The following is a 20,077-nucleotide window of genomic DNA, read 5'->3' as shown; positions in this document are numbered from 1 at the left end:
GTTACCGGGTTAACTTAACTCCCTCTTCAGGTAGAATTAGGTATATATTTACCATCCTCTTGATCATTGTCATCATCATAATCACCATCATTCGGATCTCCAGCAGTACCTTCCCCTTATTCAGGTTCAACCCGACTCCTCCTCTGCCATTCTTCATTTTCATGCCGGCCTGAGATGTGAATGGACTAACCAGAATGGGGGCTGCAGAGGGGGAAGTGGAGAACGTTCTGACAACAGAGCTGCTGAGGTGGCATTGTCACAAGTGGTTGGGCTAATGACAGGAGAGGATGTTGCTGAGGAAGAACAGGCATAAGCATCTGCTGGGGAACCGTGCAGTAAGGTTGCAGTTGAGACCCCAACTTTTAGAAGGTCTTCATAATTTGCTGCAGGCTACATATATTGAGCATTATTGTTCAATTACTTAAATTGATTGTTAAAACTAAAAAGGGAATTAAAAACATTAACTAAAAAATAAAAAATTAAAAAAACGTGTCCAAACTGGCAATAAAGTGCAGGTGCGTGAAACTTCGAGAAGAGTTGTGTCATGGTCTCTCTTGCTTGATGGCCTGCTGGTTACTTTTTGTACCTCAATTTTCTGTATCAGTGCGGCTCGGATTGCGCTTATAAATTTCCCTAGCCAAGCGACTGTTTGAGCTGTATTAGCGGAGAAGCACAGGTCTGAAACATCTCTGAATCGTACAAAGCCATGAGACCTACAAATGGAGAGTACCAGATGGTGCAGCTCGCTAGCTAACATTGGGCAGCAGCACAGCAAATTAAGCCAGGATTCGTGATGGTAACTGCAGAGTCGACATGAGACTGAATTGTCCTGGCAGGCCCGGGATGGATTGAAGTACGCAATGGGCAATGTGAGAAGTTTCATATAAGTAATTCTTTGCTGCAGGCAATTAAGAAAGCTCACAAGAACATGCATCAAATGGAGGTCCCGGTGGTCCCGTCTGACTTCACAGAGCCATCCATAGTCTTTATTGGCGTTGCCGTGCTCCTGCTGCTTTTCAAAAACCTGTCTGGAGCAAGATAGTCACTGAGGAAGGAAAGGATGATGTAGTTGGAGGGTCTTACAGGACTGAGCACCTCCAATTAAATGCTTTGAACGCTAAATGCAACTGACAGCAGGCTACACACAGCTTTCAAAACAAAAGCTTAGTAGATGTTAACACTTCCCTCAATCTGAGTACATTCAGAAGACAAGATAACATTAAAAGCAAGCACTGCATTATGAGGCAAACCATTTTTTATATTTCCAAATAATCTACAAAACTGCTTCTGCATGGTCATCTGCAGAATTTAGTGCGACGTGGAGGATAATCATAAGGATGTATGATATATTTCTTTTTTTAATAAAATTCCGGTTCTGGTATCTAAATGCTTTTTTTTAGCCACCTTGGTGGAAGAGCTTGGTGGGGCACTCCACACAGAACCATCTGCTGAAAAAGGAGCTTATTGCAAAACAGTTGAGAGCTAGTCTGGTTTATTAAAAAGCAGAGTTTTTAGGAGTTTACAGAAGGTGAGTAGTTTTGGCTCCGATCTGAGTTGGAGAGGGAGGGAGTTCCAGAGCTTGGCCGAATTGTGGGAGAACGAGCTGCCTCCACACCTGGCTCTCTTGAACCTAGGTATTAAGGCCAGGAAGGAGGAACCAGATCTGAGCTGTCTGGTTGGGTGGTAGGCGGTTATCAGAGGTTGGTTAATGATAGTGCCTGTTCTCCAGAAGGATCGATGTGCAATGCACATTGCCTTAAATTAGATCCTTGCCCTCACTGGGAGCCAGTGGAGGAGCTTCAGTCTGGGTTTGACTGGGAGTTGGCGGGGAATTTGGAGGAGGGTTCTAGCTGCACAATTTTGAATAATCTGCAGCTTTTTTAGGGTGGTCTGGGGTGCACCTAGATACAGGGCGTTCCCAAAGTCTAGACGAGACAAGACCAAACCCTGAACCATTATCTGTCTTGCATGAAAAGGTAGCAGGGGAAGGACTTTACGCAGAAGTCTTAGCAGACCAAAGCAGGTGGCTGAAAGTTTGGCCGCTTGATAGTTGAAAATAAGGGACTTATCTAGCAAGATGCCCAGGCTTTTGATCGAGTCTTTAGGCACAGGGGAAGGTCCCAGGCAGGGGGGCCAAAGTGGGTCAATGGTGTTGTTGATGGAATTGCCAAGGGGCATGAGCTCCCTTTTGTCCCCATTCAATTTAAGGCGAGAAGATGTCATCCACTCGGTGACTGCTTCCAGGCAGTTCCTCAGGCTGTTGGGTGCGGTTTGCGGAAAATTGAGAGCCACCACTAGCTGAGTGTCGTCCGCATAGGTGATGATTTTTACTCCGAAGGGGCGGACAATCTCAGCTAGGGGGCTCATGTATATGTTAAATAGTGTGGGGCTCAGGGAGTAGCCCCGCCGTACACCACAGCTAAGGGGCTTGCTGGGGGAGGTGTAGTCACCCTCAAAGCCCTGGAAGAAGCGATTAGAGAGGAAAGACTTAAACCAGGTGATTACAGTTCTTGAAATTCCCTTCCTGCTAAGTCGGTGCAGTAGGATGTTATGGCTCACAGTGTCGAAGGCGGCACTTAGGTCAAGGAGGATGATGGCTGCGGAGCCTCCATTGTCTAGGATCCTCCTGGCTTCCTCTGTCACTGAGACCAGGGCGCTTTCAGTCCCATGGAGGGGGCAGAATCCAGTCTGGGTGGAGTCTAAGAGGTTGTTGGACTCTAGGAACTCCATTAGCATAGCATTGGCATGTTTTTCCAGGATTTTACTTACCCAGGGCAGCAGGGAGATGGGTCAGTAGTTGGTGGGGTTTTTTGATCTAAATTCGGTTTTTTTAGGAGGGCTTTGACCATGGCTCGCTTCCATGGGAGTGGGACAATGCCGGTGGATAGGGAAGCATTGAGTAGTTCCAGAATGGTAGGTAGAATGTGATTAGTGAGAGTAGGGTGCGTGGTGGTGGAGAGTCATTAGGGAGCCGTATTTTACCTGATGCATGATAGATTCTAGATTGGTGGGGGTCTAGAGGAGGGAAATGATCACGTGTGGCTAGGGGCTGAAGCCCAGGTTCAAGAAGATTCTCAGATGGGGTCAGGGGATGGGGAAAAGAAGTGTAGATAGTTTCGATTTTGCGTAGAAAAAAATCTGCTATATTTGTCACAGTGGGTTTGGGCATTCAAGGAGTCTTGGTGTTTTTCTGGTAGTTGAAGTAGTGTTTTTGCTATGCGATATATGTCCTTGGGCTTTGAGGCTGCTTCAGTGACTTTTTTCTCGAAAAAGGACGACTGCGCGCATTTAATACTGGCCTTGTAGGATTTAATCGCTGCTCTGTAAGCAATTTTCCAAGAGGGAGAGTAGTCAAGGCGCCATTTCCTTTCCATCTTTTTGCAGGTGATTTCAATTCCCGTAGTTCTGAGGAGTACAGAGGGGGCGGTCGTATTGCTGCGTTTGGATTCGGTGGATTTGATGGGTTGCACAGAGTTGAGTGAATTGGAGATCCATTTGTTATAGTTCTCATTAGCCAGAGTGGGGTCAGAGATGCTGGGTGGTTTGGAGGTTTCAAGACCTGCCAGCCATTCAGTTTGGGGGAGTTTCGACCAGTTACGGCTTTTACGAGTTCCTGTGGGCCTGGGGGGGCGTGGATTTGGAGTGAGCCAAGCCACGGGGATAAGGAAGTGGTCCGTCCATGGAAGGGGAGAGGGGATTCCTACTTGAAGATCTGAACAGTTGCTAAAGATGTGGTCAAGGAGATGGCCCTTGAAATGGGTCAGAGAGGGCACTAGCTGTTTGAGCTGAAGAGCTGAGAGGCTGGTAATCACTTCTCGGGCATTGAGGTCTGTGGAGTCATCAAAATGAATGTTGAGGTCCCCTAGGAGGGTAAAGTTGGATGGGCTGTAAGCAAGGTTAGCTATAATGGGTGGGAGGGTGTTGGAGAATTGCCCCGGTGGGCCGGGCGGGCGGTATAGGAGCACCCCCGAGAAGGGGCTGGTGGGGGAGAAGTCTATAGTGAAGGGAAGACTTTCGCAGTCTGGAATGGAGGTGGGGGTGCATCCGTAGCAGTCTTTGTAGACGACTGCTAAGCCTCCTCCCCATTCCACTCTGCGGTCGCCGTGTAGTATTTGATAGCCTTGGGGAGGGCCTGGTTGATGTCGGGTTCTGACTCAGCATGCAGCCATGTCTCTGTCAAAAATAGAACGTCGGGATTTAGATCTTCTAGCAACATGGAGATTTCTAGAGAGTGTTTGGGGAGAGACCTACAATTTAAGAGGTGCACACTATGCTGCGAAATTTTGGGTGGGGAGGTGGGGTGGAATCGAAAAGCACACTGAGGGCAAATGGTGTGTTGGGCTGCAAGGTCCCAGGAAGAGTGGCATGTGGCAGGAGTTTCCCCTCTTAGCTTGTGTAGAAAGTTTGGGCTGTAACTCCTGATGTGGGAAGGTGAACGTGCAGGGGCTGTGGCCCCTGGCCCCGGCCGGGCACAGACGGGCTTGCCTTTGGCGCGCCGCTGGCGCGCCCGCTGCGCGTATCCGCTGCACGTATCCGCTGCGCGTATCCGCTGCGCGTAGTGAATGGGATCCGGTTTTATTGGGAGCTGCCAGTGAAATCAGCCAATAGCGCTACCACTCCTCCCCTCTAACCCGGAAGTGTTCTATGTTCCGCGCCTCCCTCCACATCAATCGGGAAGAATCCAGTGGTGGACCAGTGAGGTGCGGGGAACCGGGTGTCAAAGAGTGCAGGAGTGCGGGTAAGTGACAGATTTCTATTTAAAACAAATCTAAAAATGCAGCGATTTTTATCCTAATTGAAACATAGGCTTTTTAAAATTTTGCTTAAAAGGATACCAGGGAGAGCAGAGAGCTGTTCTGGTCCAGCGTGCGTCCGCTGCGCGAGTCAATGGCATCCGGTTTTATGGGGCACTGCCAGTGAAATCAGCCAATAGGGCTGCCCCCTCCTCCCCTCTAACCCCGAAGTGTTCAATGTTCCGCGCCTCCTTGATGTAAGATTGAACCTCTCTTAGGGCCTCAAACAACTCACAAAGTGTAGCGGAGGACCAGGGCTGGCAGAATTCCAACTGGGTTGAAGAAAAGGTTGAAATCTACTGACATATAGCAAATATGTGATTTGGCTCTTAAATAGTGAGTCCAGGATATTGCGAGACACTAATATTGTGGAAAAAATATTAAGGGACAAAATATCAAAAGGCAAGTATGTATAGGTTTTCTACACTTAACTCCACATATATGTACCATTGCTAGATAGCTCAACTCCTATGTCAAGGTAGCAGAACTCCTTCCGGGGAGCCTGGCATGGAGGGGGAGTATGAATGAATGAATGAATGAATGAATGAATGAATGATATTTATTGTTGGTTACTGAAAACCATTACATAAAACCAGAAATACAAAAGTCATCACTATACAAAAGTTAAAATCAAGAAAATTTCGAAAATCGACTTAAATAGTTACTCCAAGAACGAGGAGATGCCAAGGAAAAGGTTCATGGGCCGGCAAAAGACTCTGTGATCCGACCAGTAGAAGACATCAGCATTGCCCGTGCTTGGAAGATGAACTTTCCGAAAGCGGCCATGTGCATTACCATGGACAGGGTGTAAAGGTGAAAAATCCCATCCTTTCCAGAGCTTAACTCAGAGTGTCTAAGTAGTGGCCTAAGATAAAGACTGCGGGGCAACCGAAGGGCAGGGCAACAGAAGAGAAGTTGTGCCAATGACTCCCGTTTATAGCTGCAGAGCCTGCATTCCTGTGCGCCTAGGCTGGCCTTGCCACACGGGTATAGTTCTTTAAAGGGCAATGGGTGTAATCTATAGGCCAAGATCTTATGGAGGGCTGCCCTGCCCACTGCCTGCGAGAGGTGCTGTTTAGGAGTGTGCAGGGTGTGCGGGAGACACAGGGTCTCATTCAGGTCTTTTCTTCTCCTCAAGGACTCCAGATCCAGTTCCCGTGACCGTGCACGCACTTGTTTTTTAATCGCCTTTTTGATGGCAGAATATGTAACATATTCAGGGTTCCAGGAGTCCATGGCGAGGTTAAGATGGGCCTTAGCCACTTCGAGGGTGGCCGACCAAGGGCTCCCTGGCTCTCTGAAAATGCATTTCAGGACTGCCTTCAGTGTGTTCTCTTGTGCCGCCATTGTTAGAAAATAGTATTTGCTTAAGGCGGCGAGCTCTTCCAGGTCTTGCTGCTTGAGTGAGAACTCCAGTCAAACGAGGATGTTTCTGGTGCAGCTTGGCAGGTGAAAAAGTCTCTTATTTGCCCTGCAATTAATTTTTTCTAATTCATGGCTCAGTCTGCCCGGGAATACCTGGAGGGCATAGTTGAGTGCCGGCATAAGCTTGGCTTTAAGCACTCTACTGATGGCGGTAGTAGTCGGGCTGTGTAGGGAGGCTTGCAGCTTGCAGATGGCATAGGTGATGGATTTACCTTTGGCCTGGATTGACTTAAGATAGGCACTTGGGAGCCCCGACTCCTGAAAACAAATGCCCAAGTAGATGTAGCGTTGTGTGCTTTCCAGCATAAGGTTGCCTAGCCTCCATTTCAAAGATTTTTTCCTTGGGTAATGCCCAAATATAATAACCTTTGATTTAGTTCGATTAGCTACAAGCCTGTTTTTGTCATTGTATACGGCAAGTGCAGTCAGCAGCTTTTGCAGCCCCATTCTCGTATGGTCCAAAAGGACAAGGTCATCAGCATATTGCATAAAGTATATTTTGCGCCCGCCAATCTTTGGAGTGGCCAGGGCGGCGCCAGTCAAGGCCCTCTCCATGTCCGCTGTGTATAAGTTGAATAATAATGGGGCTAGCACACACCCTTGTTTTAGGCCTCTGTCTGTGTGAATCTTAGCAGAAGCATGGTCCCTTGAGAGTTTGATGCGCACCCAAGTTTTTTGATACAGGGACTGTATCGCTCTTAGCAGCCCCGGGTTGATGTTCCATTGGACCAGCTTATGCCACAGAATTGCACGGTCGACCCCATCAAACGCCGCTGAGTAGTCAAAGCAGGTGAAGAGGGGAAGACTTTTGCCTGACCGTGCACGATGCGCCAGGAAAGCGAGAGCGATGATGTTATCAACAGTGGCTGACCCAGGTCTGAATCCAGTTTGGCAGAATGGAAGGATGCCAGCTGCACTTGACCAGTCTGCGACGTCCCTCAGGATGGCGCTAGCATAAGCTTTACCCTCAATATCCAACAAGGCAATCATGCGGTAATTGGCGGGTTCCGATTTTGGGCCTTTTTTGTGAATAGGCTGTAAAAGCAAGCCTCTCCACGAATCTGGAACTTCCCCCAGGAGCCAACATTCGGAGTACAGATGGGTCAGATTTTTGGTCCAAAAGTCAATATTTGTCTTAAATAAGTGCCCAGGAAGACCATTAGGGCCCGGAGCGGCGTTTTGTCTAATGTTTTTTAAAATTTTGGAGACCAGCGATTTTCCCGGTGGGGCCGTCATCTCGATGGTAGGATCAAGGTAGTCTCCAGGAATGGGTGTAACATTTTACATATGGAGGGGGAGTAGAGAGTTCGGCACTTTCAATTAAAAGTCCCTGGGATCCCAAGGCTGATGACCGGAAATGCTTCAAGCATATAAATATATAAAAAATCCAATGCTGGAGAACCCATGTGTTATTCAGGATGACCGTTAGCATTGAAATTTTCACTCTGCATAGGTGTATGGTTGTATTTATATGTTGCTTTTTATGCTAAAATGTCGTACCAATCTGTCTAAGAAGTGACGTTTATGGTATTACTGTAGATGGATGAAAGCCTTATGCGGCAAGAGCTTATTTATAATAATAACACTATTACTCATAATAACAGTAATAATGAGAAGAATGCATATGGAACATACTCAAACTGGAGTGGTTTTTAAAAGGTAATATTATCCAACTCAATGGTTTGTCATTTTGTGACCTCATAAGGATCAAAGACTGAGTCAGCCCGGTGTGGATTTTAGCCTATCACTCAGCGGCCTGTGGGCAGGCCCTCCACCACCGAGTTACTTTACCAGCTATTGGTGTACTGACCTATATAAAAAGAAAATACACGATCCATTAATTCAATGGTCGGGGTTAAAATGGTATTAAGATGGTGCTGCACACTAGGAGCCTGCAAAATATGCACTCAATGGTTGGCTTTCTGTTTAGTTTTGGGTTGATGATACTTGTTTTACACATAAAATTCACGTTTTAATTGAAAAAACATAGGGGAATAATGAGTTTCCATACAGAATAGTAGCCATTTTTAAATAAATAATGCTGCAAAGAAAATCTTCGGAAAATATATTCTTTTAAACATTTGGTTCTAGGCACTTTTCTCCAAGCAGAACTTTCTAAACTGACTGCCAGGTTGTAGCAAAACGTAAAAGATGGTTAATAAAAAAGAAATACTCACAAGAAGCTCATCACCATCACGATCATTGTATTTCCACTGCCAGTTGCTGGTCTTCTTCCTAAAAGGCAAAAGTGTGGATTATTAACTGAAATGGTATAAAGTCACTTTGGCTGTCACAGAGTTCAGTTTCTCCTCAACCCACACTGCCACACTAAAATGGTTGATGCGCAAATTGATTTTGCCTGGGCCCATGCTTCCATCCTCAGGTGGCTACTATAGAGTTCACTTGCACTTAGACACGTACTCCCTTTCACCTTGAAAAGGCTGTCAAACAATTCAGCGTTTCCTGGGCCTCAATCCTTGTCATGGTTGATATGCAGTATAGTACCTCTTGGACTAGCACTAGAGATGGCTTACGATCCCATGCAGTTCAGTTTCACGTGGACCCTCTATACCCATACTGCGACAGCAGCAACTGCTATCCTAAGATGGTTGTTTTTCAGTTCAGCATCTCCTGAACTTGCACAGTGTCTCCTAGCCAGTCATTAGAATCCTGAAATGGCAGCTACACGGGTTTAGGGTCTCAAGAACCTACAGTAGAATCCCAAGATGATCATTTAATGTCTCCTGGACTAGCGCAGTTCAGCTTCCCTGGGCCTACACTACAATCCTAAGAGTTAAGTGTTTCTTGGACCTCTAGAGAGTCTTCTGGTCCTACACCAGAATCCTACGACAGCTGCTAAACAGTTTCTTCTTCCATCCTGATGGCATCCAAACCTTGCTTCAGTTGTTCTCATGGTAGATATGGCTCTGATCAGTACTTTCTGAAGAAGAGTTGCAGAGATATTCGTTGTATGGCCTTCAGGACGCATTCTTTCTGGAATTTGTCATGGTGGCTCTCTGATCTCAGACAGCTACTGGTGCTGGTTCGTAAACCTGGGTGTCATCCTTGATACTAAACTGGGCGTCTCAGAACAAATAAATCAAACCACCTCTTAGGGCTTTTTTGTGCTCGGGGTCCTTAGGAAAATCTTTCCATTCATCCCCCAGGACCTACAAAAGACAGTGAAGGTGGCACTTGTTACCTGTAAAATTGTCTATTGTAATGCCCTTTATTTGGGCGCCCAGAAGCAACAGGTGAAAAAACCTCAATCCTTACAGAATGCAGCAGCCAGAATGCTTCTAAAAATTCCTACGTTTGCATCCATTTCCCAATCATTGCAAGGCCTGCACTGGTTACCGGTCAGGAGGAGGATCATTTTCAAGGCACTTTGCCTGGTCCATAAAGCGCTTCACCATATCGGTCCTGTATACTTTCAGAATTTGTTCACCTGGTACATTCCCAGTGGAATTTAAGATCCAGCTCAACTAGAATGGTAATCATCCCCAGAATAAAAAAAAAAACAAGATACATGCTATATAAAACTAATTTACATTACATTCCTGCCAACAGAAATTGTGCAGCATGCACTACAGCGCCTAATTAGACAGCACTGCAGTTGTAGGTGGTGAAATGCCGGTCAACAGGCTGGGAAGGAAGCAGGGGTATTGGGGCGTGGGGTGTATTGGGGGATTCCCCTATTTAAAAAAAAAATAGCATCAATCACCATGCGGCAAACACAACTGCATTGAGAGAGTCGGTGTTTGCAATGCAGTGAATTAGCCACAAATCGAGATCTTCATCTATATACAACTGCACCAACAATTAGAAACAAAATGGTGCAAAAGCAAGTATGCCCTCCTTTTTTTGGGCTGGCATCCGGATATGAGATTTCTATCTGCCTTTTTGCAAGACTGCAATAGCAGAACACACTCATTCATAACAAATTCAAGACTAGATGCTGAAAAGCTAGGACAGTGGGTCCTTCCTCTAACTGAAACATTTTAATGTTAACCTCATGGCGGCTGTGAGGGGTACAACTATATGTACATTTCAGTAATAAACCATACTTACCACAAGTAACCACTGCTTGACCATTCTGGGGCAAAAAACACAGGCTGATCTAAAGATAGGCCAATTTCAGTGGACAGAACTTCAAGGGACATCTCCTCATTAAAGTAAGCTGTTTGCAGTACAAAAGGATGGCATCAGACAACCTCCACTCTCTGCTGCATTTCTGGTACCAATAAACGAACCATCTCCAGATTGGTCTCTGCATACAAATGTAAAGACAGAGCTGTGAGGCTCTGTACAGCTTTAAAAATATGTCTGGCAATTTGGTACCTCCCATTTCAACATGTTTTTAAAAATTGTGCAAGGAATGCCAGCCACAGTAACAGCCAGATAAATTTGCATTCAGTAAAAATATGCACTCATTTACTGTGGGCTGTTCTTAGGGGCTTGTCTTAAGCCTGTAGATCTAGATGCACAATGCTCTATTACTAACCGGTAATCTTCATCACACTGGGTTCCTTATGTCCTCGTACCATTCATTTACAAAGTGGAGATAACCATCTCCCGACAGAAAAAAAGACAAGAGGAATGCTGGGACCCTAATACTGCCCATCTCACCGGGAGTACATAAGCTGTACTTACGCAGCATCCCGCCTGAACAACCAAGCCCACACAGGAAGGCCGGCCGGCCGCCTGGGAGGAAGGGAGGGAGGGAGGTATGATTAGGACGAGGACAATGGGACCCGGAGTAATGAAGATTCCCAGTAAGCAATAGAGCATTACCCCTAGGCCCCTTATGTCCTCGTTCCATTCATCGACAAAGTGGAGAATACCAAAGCAGAAAACCGGCCTTCCAACCCCATAAGCGCACCAAGGAAACTACACCAAATGCAGCCACCCAAGGGAGCACATAAAGCGGGAACCACAGGAAGCAACCGGCCAGCACCCTGAACAGGACCTCAGGGACACAAACAAGGACTGTAAACAACCCAGAAAACAACAAGCATTTGCAATGCAATAGGTCTCGCATTAGGAAAGATTGAGCTATTGGTATTGTAAATGACACATTTTTTATGTATGTGTTGGTTTTGAAAATAGCGAAATTAATAGCATTGTCATTTACAATGCCAATAGTTATAACTTTCACAAATGTGACACCTATAGCATTTGTAATGCAATATGTGTTTTATTTAAGTGACTTAGATGTATTGATATTACAAATAACAATGGCTTTGAATTTTTTTTAATAATTAATACTTAAATAAAAGTTATTGTAATTCATAATGGCAATAGCTTAAACTTTTGTAAATAACTTTTGTGACGATTATGTTCAGTGTTTTTTATTGTGACGAAAATCCAATAACAGAAGTGAAATATTAACATCTTTTTGTGAAATTTGTAATAAAGCTTGAAACATTGAGAGAACATATTTGAACCAGTTGTTGTTGAATGGTTGCGCAGATTGATGCTGGGGTGGCGCTGAGTGATGTGGTGGGGACGAGTGATGCTGTGGTGTTCAGTGATGCTGTGGTAGCGCATTGTGATGCTGTGGTGGTGCTGAGTAATGCTGTGGTGGTGCTGAGTGATGCTTTGGTGATGCGATAGAGTGAGTGCGGTAGATAGAGTGAGTGCGATAGATAGAGGGAGGGCGATAGATAGAGTGAGGGCGATAGATCGATACATAGAGTGAGGGCGATAGATAGATAGATAGATAGATAGATAGATAGATAGATAAAGGGCGATAGATAGAGTGAGGGCGGTTCCCTTGGGAAAATGTAGATGCTTTTAAGCGATAATGCACATTTGAGTAAAACCAACGTTCTGTCGAGTGATAATCTTAAGAAATACTGTTTCACAAGAGCACGAAGCACGAGTAATGCTGTAAAAGCGCCAATGTGAAAGATGAAAACATCCGCTTGAACTGATTTTATCACTACTTTCTCCCTTCAGCTTTTCTTTGAAGTCTCAATTTAATATAAATACCCTAAATGGAAGTCTTTGGCATAATCAGTGGTCATCCTGGAATGTGGTGTGGAATCAGTCCTCACATACCACATTGAACACCCATGGTCAAAATAGTTTTTCAGGAGAGGATGTGGCGTAACGGCAAGAGCCGACTCTCAAGCAGCGGAAGCAGGTTCGAGTCTCAGCAGAGACGCTCAAACATACTTTGATTCTGGGCAAATCACTTAATTTCCCCCTGCCTTGAATGCATCAGGCTATAATGCAACTGGTACTCATGTAAAGCGCTCTGATAACTTCGGCTCGAGGGGGGGGGGGATCTTTAGACGAGTAGAGGGCGAGTGCCAGAAAACGAGACTAGAGTCACACCCCGGACAGCAGTGGAATCCTTAGGCTCGAAGCACACATTATACAAGCTCTTGGCAATGATGTGGGGAGGAGAAATGCGAGACACGGCCTGGCGGCCGTGAAGTAGTGGGCGGGGGAGTGGATCCCTTTGAAGTGGGAGACAGGCGGCTCGTGTGGGGGAAAAGCGCGTGCTTGTGTTCACGTGAACTGTTTGAAATCCGCCCGATGGTTTGAGGACTTATTTTGCCCACTATAATTCTCCCCTATCCATTCCTTGAGGAATGGGTTAAGCGAGACCTAAAAATAGAAGGCCAGAACCACCCAAGGAGCCCGCCCACCAGACAAAACGGAGACAGAGCAATCAGGCCATAAAAACCAAAAGAACAAGCCCAAGGAAACCCACCAGACACGAACGACCAGCAAAGAACCACCAGGAATTGCTGTGAGAGGGGAGGCCCAGATTTGCACTTAATAAATTGGTCCTAACTGGTACCACAGAGGTATCGGCCTCCCTGATATTCGGAAATATTATTGGGCGTCCCACCTGTCTGCCATTAATCACTGCACTTATCGCCAGCCCGACGACCCAGCTTTTACCATGGATAGATGGCTACTCCCCGGAGGGAACTATAATAGAGCTTTGTATTCCAGCCCCTCTCCCTCACCGGCCCCACCAAACACACTGTTCTGATTTGGCACACCGTCAATAAAAGCTTAGGTTGGGATCGGAAGCTCACACTGGTGATGCCGCTTTGGGACTCTGTGCAGCTAGGTACCTTTGGTCCACAAAAGGCTTTGATAAATGGGATCTGATCAGTATATCCAATCTCGGAGATCTTTAGGTGAAGGGTGACATGGTTATATTTGCAAAGCTCCAGCAACAATTCGAGCTCTCTAGTACAGAATTCTTCCGCTACCTGCAAATTTGCCATGCTATCACAGCGACAAAGGCACAATCCACACTGAATCCTCACCATTAGATGACCGTTTACTAGACAGCTACCTTCCACATAGAGCGATCTCCCTTACATATAAGAATATGATTAACAACACCCATGACCCACTTGATCGATTACGTGAGTGTTGGGGGAAAGACAGACTTCAGTTTAATGATGAAGAGTGGCGGGAGGGGGGCGTGGCCTGGAGCCGTCGATGGTGGACGTGTAGTTTGCCAGCTCCGTCCTATGCCCTGAAAACCAGCTAATTATCCTGTGTTCCCCTGCCTGCAGCCCACCTGCTCCATACCCAGGTTGTCTCCGGGGGCAAGCGGCGTGTAACGGTGCCACGTAGCCCCTCTGGGACCGCTCCTGTGGAGAGCTCCGGCGACGGAGCCTGTTGCGGCCTGCGGATCGAGGCGAAGCCCCGGCCTCAAGTGACCGGCCTGGCCGGCCTACCCCCAGCCTCCTTCGCGGTCCAATCGGGACCCGGGATCGGATTTCCACCGCTCTACTTGCCGGTGCCACAGGGTGCGATACTGAGTCACATCAAAGACACTACAGATTTCCTCACGAAACTATCCAGTATCCAAACTTCCTGTCACGAACCCTTAGTGTTCTGTACAGCTGATGTGAGCTCGCTATATACATCAATACCCCACGCGGGGGGCATCGAAGCAATAGAACAGACTCTACTCAAAAGCGACATTGATTCTGACATGCAAACGTTCCTGATGGAATTAATGATATTTACCCTATATCACAGCTACTTTAAAGTTGATAATCAGTGGTTTCTGCAACTCTCAGGAATGGCGATGGGAAACTGCGCCGCCCCGTCCTACGCCAATACCTACATGGAGAATTTTGAAACAAAATACCTATACACCAACTCAAGTTTTCTAAAACATACCAAACTGTTCTTACGGTACATTGATGACCTATTTTTCCAATGGGCAGACACTAAAGAATCCCTTCACAACCAACTGATGGAGACAAACACTAAAGATCCTCGGATCAAACTTACATGGCAAATCAGTGAAAGTGACATCGCCTTTTTAGATGTCCACATCAAGAATACTGCCGATGGAATAGTCACGGATCTTCATAGAAAGAGTACAGACCGAAATAATGCTCTCCACTTTGCCAGTTTCCACCAAGGCTCTCTGAAAAAACATCTCCCGTACTCCCAAATGCTGCGCGTCAAGCGCATTGTATCCGACGAGACAATGGTCCACAAACGTATGATGGAAATGTCAGATAGATTCCGGGCACGTGGTTACCCTGATATTGTCCTGCAAGACGCACAATCTCGTGTTGCCAACATATCCGGACAGGATTGCCTGGCTAAGACTCACAAAAACACAGAGCAACGCATGGTCCTTGTGTCTAAATTTTCCACTGCGAGTGCAGCGTACAAAAAGATCATCTGGAAGCATTGGCCAATACTGCAGAATGAACCCGATTTTCAGGGCATCTTCAATGAGCCTCCAATATTTGCTCATACCAGGAGCCGAAACATTAAAGAAATATTGGCTAATCCCACTGAGTCACCCAAACGTCACAGCGGCACTCAACCCTGTTTGAATTGCGGCCACTGCAACTGTGTAATCAGGGGCAATGAAATTCAACACCCTATGAAAGGACACAATATCAAACTTCATGTAGACGCCACCTGCGATTCTACCAACTTGATCTATGCCCTCAAATGCCCATGTGGCAAACTATACGTCGATAAGACCGAACGCAAGATCAAAACTCGTCTTAATGAACACAAGTCTAACATTAGACTAAAATCTGACAAATCCAGCATTGCCTTGCATTTTTTGGAAGCACGCCATACCATCGCCCAGTTGAAATTCATAATCCTAGAGGTTGTACCCAAGAAAGAAGGCATTGACAATACCAAACTGTTGCTCAAGAGAGAACTTGAATGGATTTACCTTCTTCAAACCCTTAAGCCCCATGGGCTCAATGACCGTACAGAATTTAGCTGTTACCTGTAACACCATTTACAAAGCATTGCTCAGCTGCTTCACACTCCTCTTTATTTCATTTTTCATTTATTTGTATTTTGGTTTCCTTTTCACCTTTGTTTATCTTCCCATGCATGTACTGCATTACGCATTATCCTTTAGTTTGTACCACTCTAAAATGGCCCCCGTATTTTCCGGGCGCTAGTCCGTCATCACTGTCTATGTAAATATTAAGCAGTTTGTCTCACACGCGCATGAGACAACGAACGGATGACCGACTGACAACGTCTCAGGACGCCACGCGTAATTTTGAAGTAAGACTCTTGAAAGCATGGTTTAGATATTGATCTCCTCACTGACGGTAACATTCCCATCACATGCCCCACCCTTCACTGTAGCCTCGCGCACTCGTAACTTGTTTGATAAGCCCACACACCATAGCACTTTGATAGATTCCCCGACCCGTCTAGTCGTTGCACATTCCCTCACTGTCGTCCCTTTCTGCTTCCTCCCCAGCTCTCCGTGACCAAGGGCACCTAAGCCCGAAATGCATTGGAGGTTAATGTTCAAATATTAATGTGTTACAACATTCGTTGTCTCCTGATATGCTACTAAATATCGGATTCAATTATCCTTAAATGAACTACATGTATACAATCACGGAAATGAAATAAACAAAGACTTATAAACGAAAGTTGAACCACTTTTTGTGATCCATATTGGTGTGCCTCACCAGGGGATGTATCTGCGGGGCTCCGCATACACTACCATATTGCGATACAGAGTCCTCACCCCCACTGAGGCTCCGCTGCCCCCCCGCTCTGCTGCTTCATCGCAGGTCGCCTGCACTGTTACGAAGGAGCACCTCCGTGCCGCCCCCCCCGCCCGCCCACGAAGTTGGTGTGCCACCGGCATTCCGCCGCAGGGCCGAGACCCACAGAGCGGGCGGCGCGCACTACCCACTGCCAACGCCGAGGACCCAGCTTCGTCCTGCACAGGCTACCTGCGTTAAACAACGGCTCGGCAAGACATGGTCAAAACCCTGGCGCCATCTTGCCACCACGTCAGGGCTTGGTGAAACCACACGGGCCCTAGCAGTCTCGCCACTCTTACCAAGGAGCCGCCAGCCAGAGGCTCGGAGACGGTCAATCGACACGGAGCAGCACGCAGTGGAGACCCACAGGCCTCAGGTACAGGGACCAGAAGAGGGGTGGTGAGCCTCGCGCTCTGGCGCCTTCTCACAGCGCTGCAGCCCGGACCCTTCCGCGCTTCCAACAGCCACGACAAGATCGCTCTGCAGTGGCCTGGTCCCCACCACCCCTTCCCGCCTACCACCTCCACGGACCTGGGGTTGTACCTGCATATAGACACGCCGGTGGCGCGCCGACCCACCCCACGTTGGCGCCTCGTCAAGATAACCTACGCTACCCCTACCAGCCCCGAGGCCTTCGCTACACCCACCCCTGCCCAATACTTAGTGGTCAGTCCAACACCACTGCCGAACGCTCAGAGAGACAGCCGCGGGCTGCTGCATCCACTACAGCGCCACCCTGCTAACAAGATCCATGGGCAGAAACAGGGGCAAACCTCAGGACCAGGGCGCCCGAACGGACGTACAGTCCACGGGCTCCGAAGACCCACTGGCCTCTTCCAATATGGACATCATCCCGCCGACCGGTAAGGGATTGCAAGACGCCAAGCTAGATCTGATCCTGAATGAAATACGCGTGACGCGCTAGAATCGCGCATAGACAATATGGCGACCGGCCTGTCCCTACTCAAGGCGGACCATAACAAGTTGGCGAATCGAGTGGCAGAGCAAAAAATAGCGCTGGATGACCTTATACCGCAGCAGACGGAGCACTCCACGAAATTAGAGAACGTAGAGAAGCAACTGAAGCAACTGTGGGGTAGAGTGGACGATGCGGAAGGACATGCCCGCCGCAACAACGTCCGCATCCTGGGTATTCCGGAAAGAAGCGAGGGGAGAGACCCCACTCAGTTTGTGGAGGATTGGCTAAGGAAGCTGGTGGGCCAGAGAGACCTCACCGCCCTCTACAGTGTGGAAAGGGCCCACAGGATGCCATCGCGACCCCCCCAACCGGGGGCACCCCCTGATCGCTCGCCTCCTCCACTTCAGAGACCGAGACACTGTCCTGCGGGCGGCCAGGGAAGAAGCGCCAATACGCTTCGAGAACAAGAATATCTCGGTCTACCCTGATTTCACGCCCACTGTGCAGCGGGCCAGGTCTAACTTCATGGGGGTGAAACGCAAATTGCGGGACCCGAACATGAAATATGCACTTTTGTTCCCTGCTCGGCTCAAAATCCTACATAACAACAGGTCCCACTTTTTCGACTCGCCTGAGGAGGCGGCGGAATGGATGGAGGTCACCCTGACCCCGCCGGCATCACAGGACCCATTCACAGACCACCAAAGTGACGCCTGCAGGGACTCGCCAGACCGACGGAACAACACTCACGGCCCCGGACATCAATCACCCCGCGGAACATCGGCGACGACGCATTCACCCGGACGCCAGGCAGCAGGCCGAACGTCATCATCCCTGCATCAGCGTCTAACGGAGGAGGCACTGGGCGCCCATGACGCCGGAGCAACCGGAGACAGACTCACCGTCACCACTGACACCCACACTGAGGTGACTGGTTCAGTTGACAGCTTGCAGCTCTTCCCGAAGATCACGGCCCAGATGGCAGAAGAGTTCTGAACCACGACATGATTACTCCTCTCCAGGTAGTAACGTATGACTACTCCCCTCCTTCACATATGGTGGGTTGTGTGTGCAGGGGCCCATTGTATTGTGGGCTACCATGCCCACGTAGACAGTTCAGTGCCAATCGACGGAGGCCTTCCACCCCCGGTATGCACACGTACTTGACTGTTCTGTGCCCACGTTGGGCGCCATGGTTTGGCTCCTGGGTATGTTGGCTCAGGGACCTTTTTGTTCAGGGGTTACTTGGTTGCGAGACACTCATTTTTTAGCACAGCAAGACATGTGGGGTCACCCAATTGTTTCACATTGCCGCACCACACGGATGGGAATGGGACCTCTTAACAATTACCAGTTGTGCACCTGGAATATGCGTGGCATGGGGTCGGTGCATAAACGACATAGAATCCTTGCACAACTCAACCGAAGGGGGACACAGATTGCTTGCCTGCAAGAGACACATTTGAACGCTGCTGAAGCGGTGAAATTGCGGAAGAAATGGAGAGGGCAGCTCTATGCTACCTCATACTCTGCATTCTCAAGGGGGGCGGCAATTTGGATCCGTGGCTCTCTTCCCTTCCAACTGCTGGAGCAACGGATTGATCAAGAGGGTCGCTATGTATTTGTACGGGGACTGCTAGATGGGGAGGCGGTTGTCATTGGATGTCTGTACTCACCTAATACGAATCAGTCGGACTTTTTGCTCACTGTCAACGGGGTGCTTGCGGATTGGGCTGAACTTCGCTGGATTATCGGGGGTGATTTCAATGCTGTACTTGATGTTTTGCTAGATAGATCACATCCCCCCTTACAGGCTACCGAGAGCAGGAAACAGGCTGATGCGCTTGCGAGTTGGGCTGAGGGCTGGGATTTGGCAGATGCGTGGCGTAGCATACACCCTATGGAAAGGGAATACACCTTTTTCTCCCCTCCCCACCAGCTTCACACCAGAATCGATCATGTTTTCTGCTCCCGCTCCCTTACAGCACTGATCGTCCAGACCCAACACATGGGGAAAACACTATCTGACCATAACCCCGTGGAAATTACATGGCAGTGGGGCAGGAGGCTGGCTCCCATTCCGACTTGGCAATTGATCCCTGATCTCCTCGAGGACTCGGTCTTCCGGTCCTCACTGTCCGACACTATAGATACCTACTTCTCCACGAACGCGGGCACGGCCAGCTCCCGGCAGATAGAATGGGACACTTTCAAAGTCTGTCTTAGGGGGGCTGCTATGACTATTAGGGTGGGAAGGAAGCGGGAGGTGATCAGCCAACTGAAGGAGGTGGAGGGTTCACTTGCGTCCCTAGAGAACGAGGCAGCGGGCACCAATGCTCCCTTTACACCACTGCAAGAGGCACACATTAGGCACACGGAGCTACTGGAAGAACTGCGGGTTATAGACTACAGGGAATACACAAACATACAGCATACGCAAGCTGACCGAGCCGGTCCCCTGCTCGCCCGCATCCTATGGGACTCCCCGATTAGCCAACCCATTCTGAGGGTCTTGGACCAATCTTGCCGGCCGGCTACCACCAAATTGGGATCAATACGGCGTTTAAGGACTATTACACCACGCTATATGGTCCCCCACAGCCCCTGTCAGAACCCGCACTTGTGGCCTTCTTGGAGGATCTGGACCTCCCGCAACTTACCGCCGATCAGCACAAGGACTTGAAGCGTGCTATCTCAGTGGCGGAAATCAGGCAGGCGATAAGAGCCCTTCCGAAGGGTAAGGCCCCTGGAACGGATGGCCTACCGGCGGAATTCTACGCCACATACATGGACCTCCTGGCCCCACGGCTGCACACTGTTTATCTGGAAGCCCTACGTACAACCTCCCTACCGCAATCATCCATGCAAGCACTGATTACGTCCCTCTTGAAACCGGC

At 48.2% G+C, this 20,077-nt stretch overlaps 1 protein-coding gene across 2 annotated transcripts in view; it reads right to left on the bottom strand.

Moving 5' to 3' along the window:
- The window catches only part of GRAMD1C (GRAM domain containing 1C), a 1,543,720-nt gene that overhangs the window by 154,929 nt on the left and 1,368,714 nt on the right, over window positions 1-20,077 (bottom strand). For both annotated transcript variants that reach the window (XM_086935588.1, XM_086935589.1), the window contains one exon: window positions 8,396-8,453. In XM_086935588.1, coding sequence (XP_086791714.1) covers window positions 8,396-8,453 — 58 coding nt within the window. The remainder of the gene's footprint in view (window positions 1-8,395; window positions 8,454-20,077) is intronic.

This window comes from Lissotriton vulgaris, chromosome 8 (genome assembly GCF_964263255.1).
Source record: "Lissotriton vulgaris chromosome 8, aLisVul1.2, whole genome shotgun sequence".
In the NCBI taxonomy this organism is placed as follows: Eukaryota; Metazoa; Chordata; class Amphibia; order Caudata; family Salamandridae; genus Lissotriton; species Lissotriton vulgaris.
This window is presented reverse-complemented; position numbering and strand designations above follow the sequence as displayed.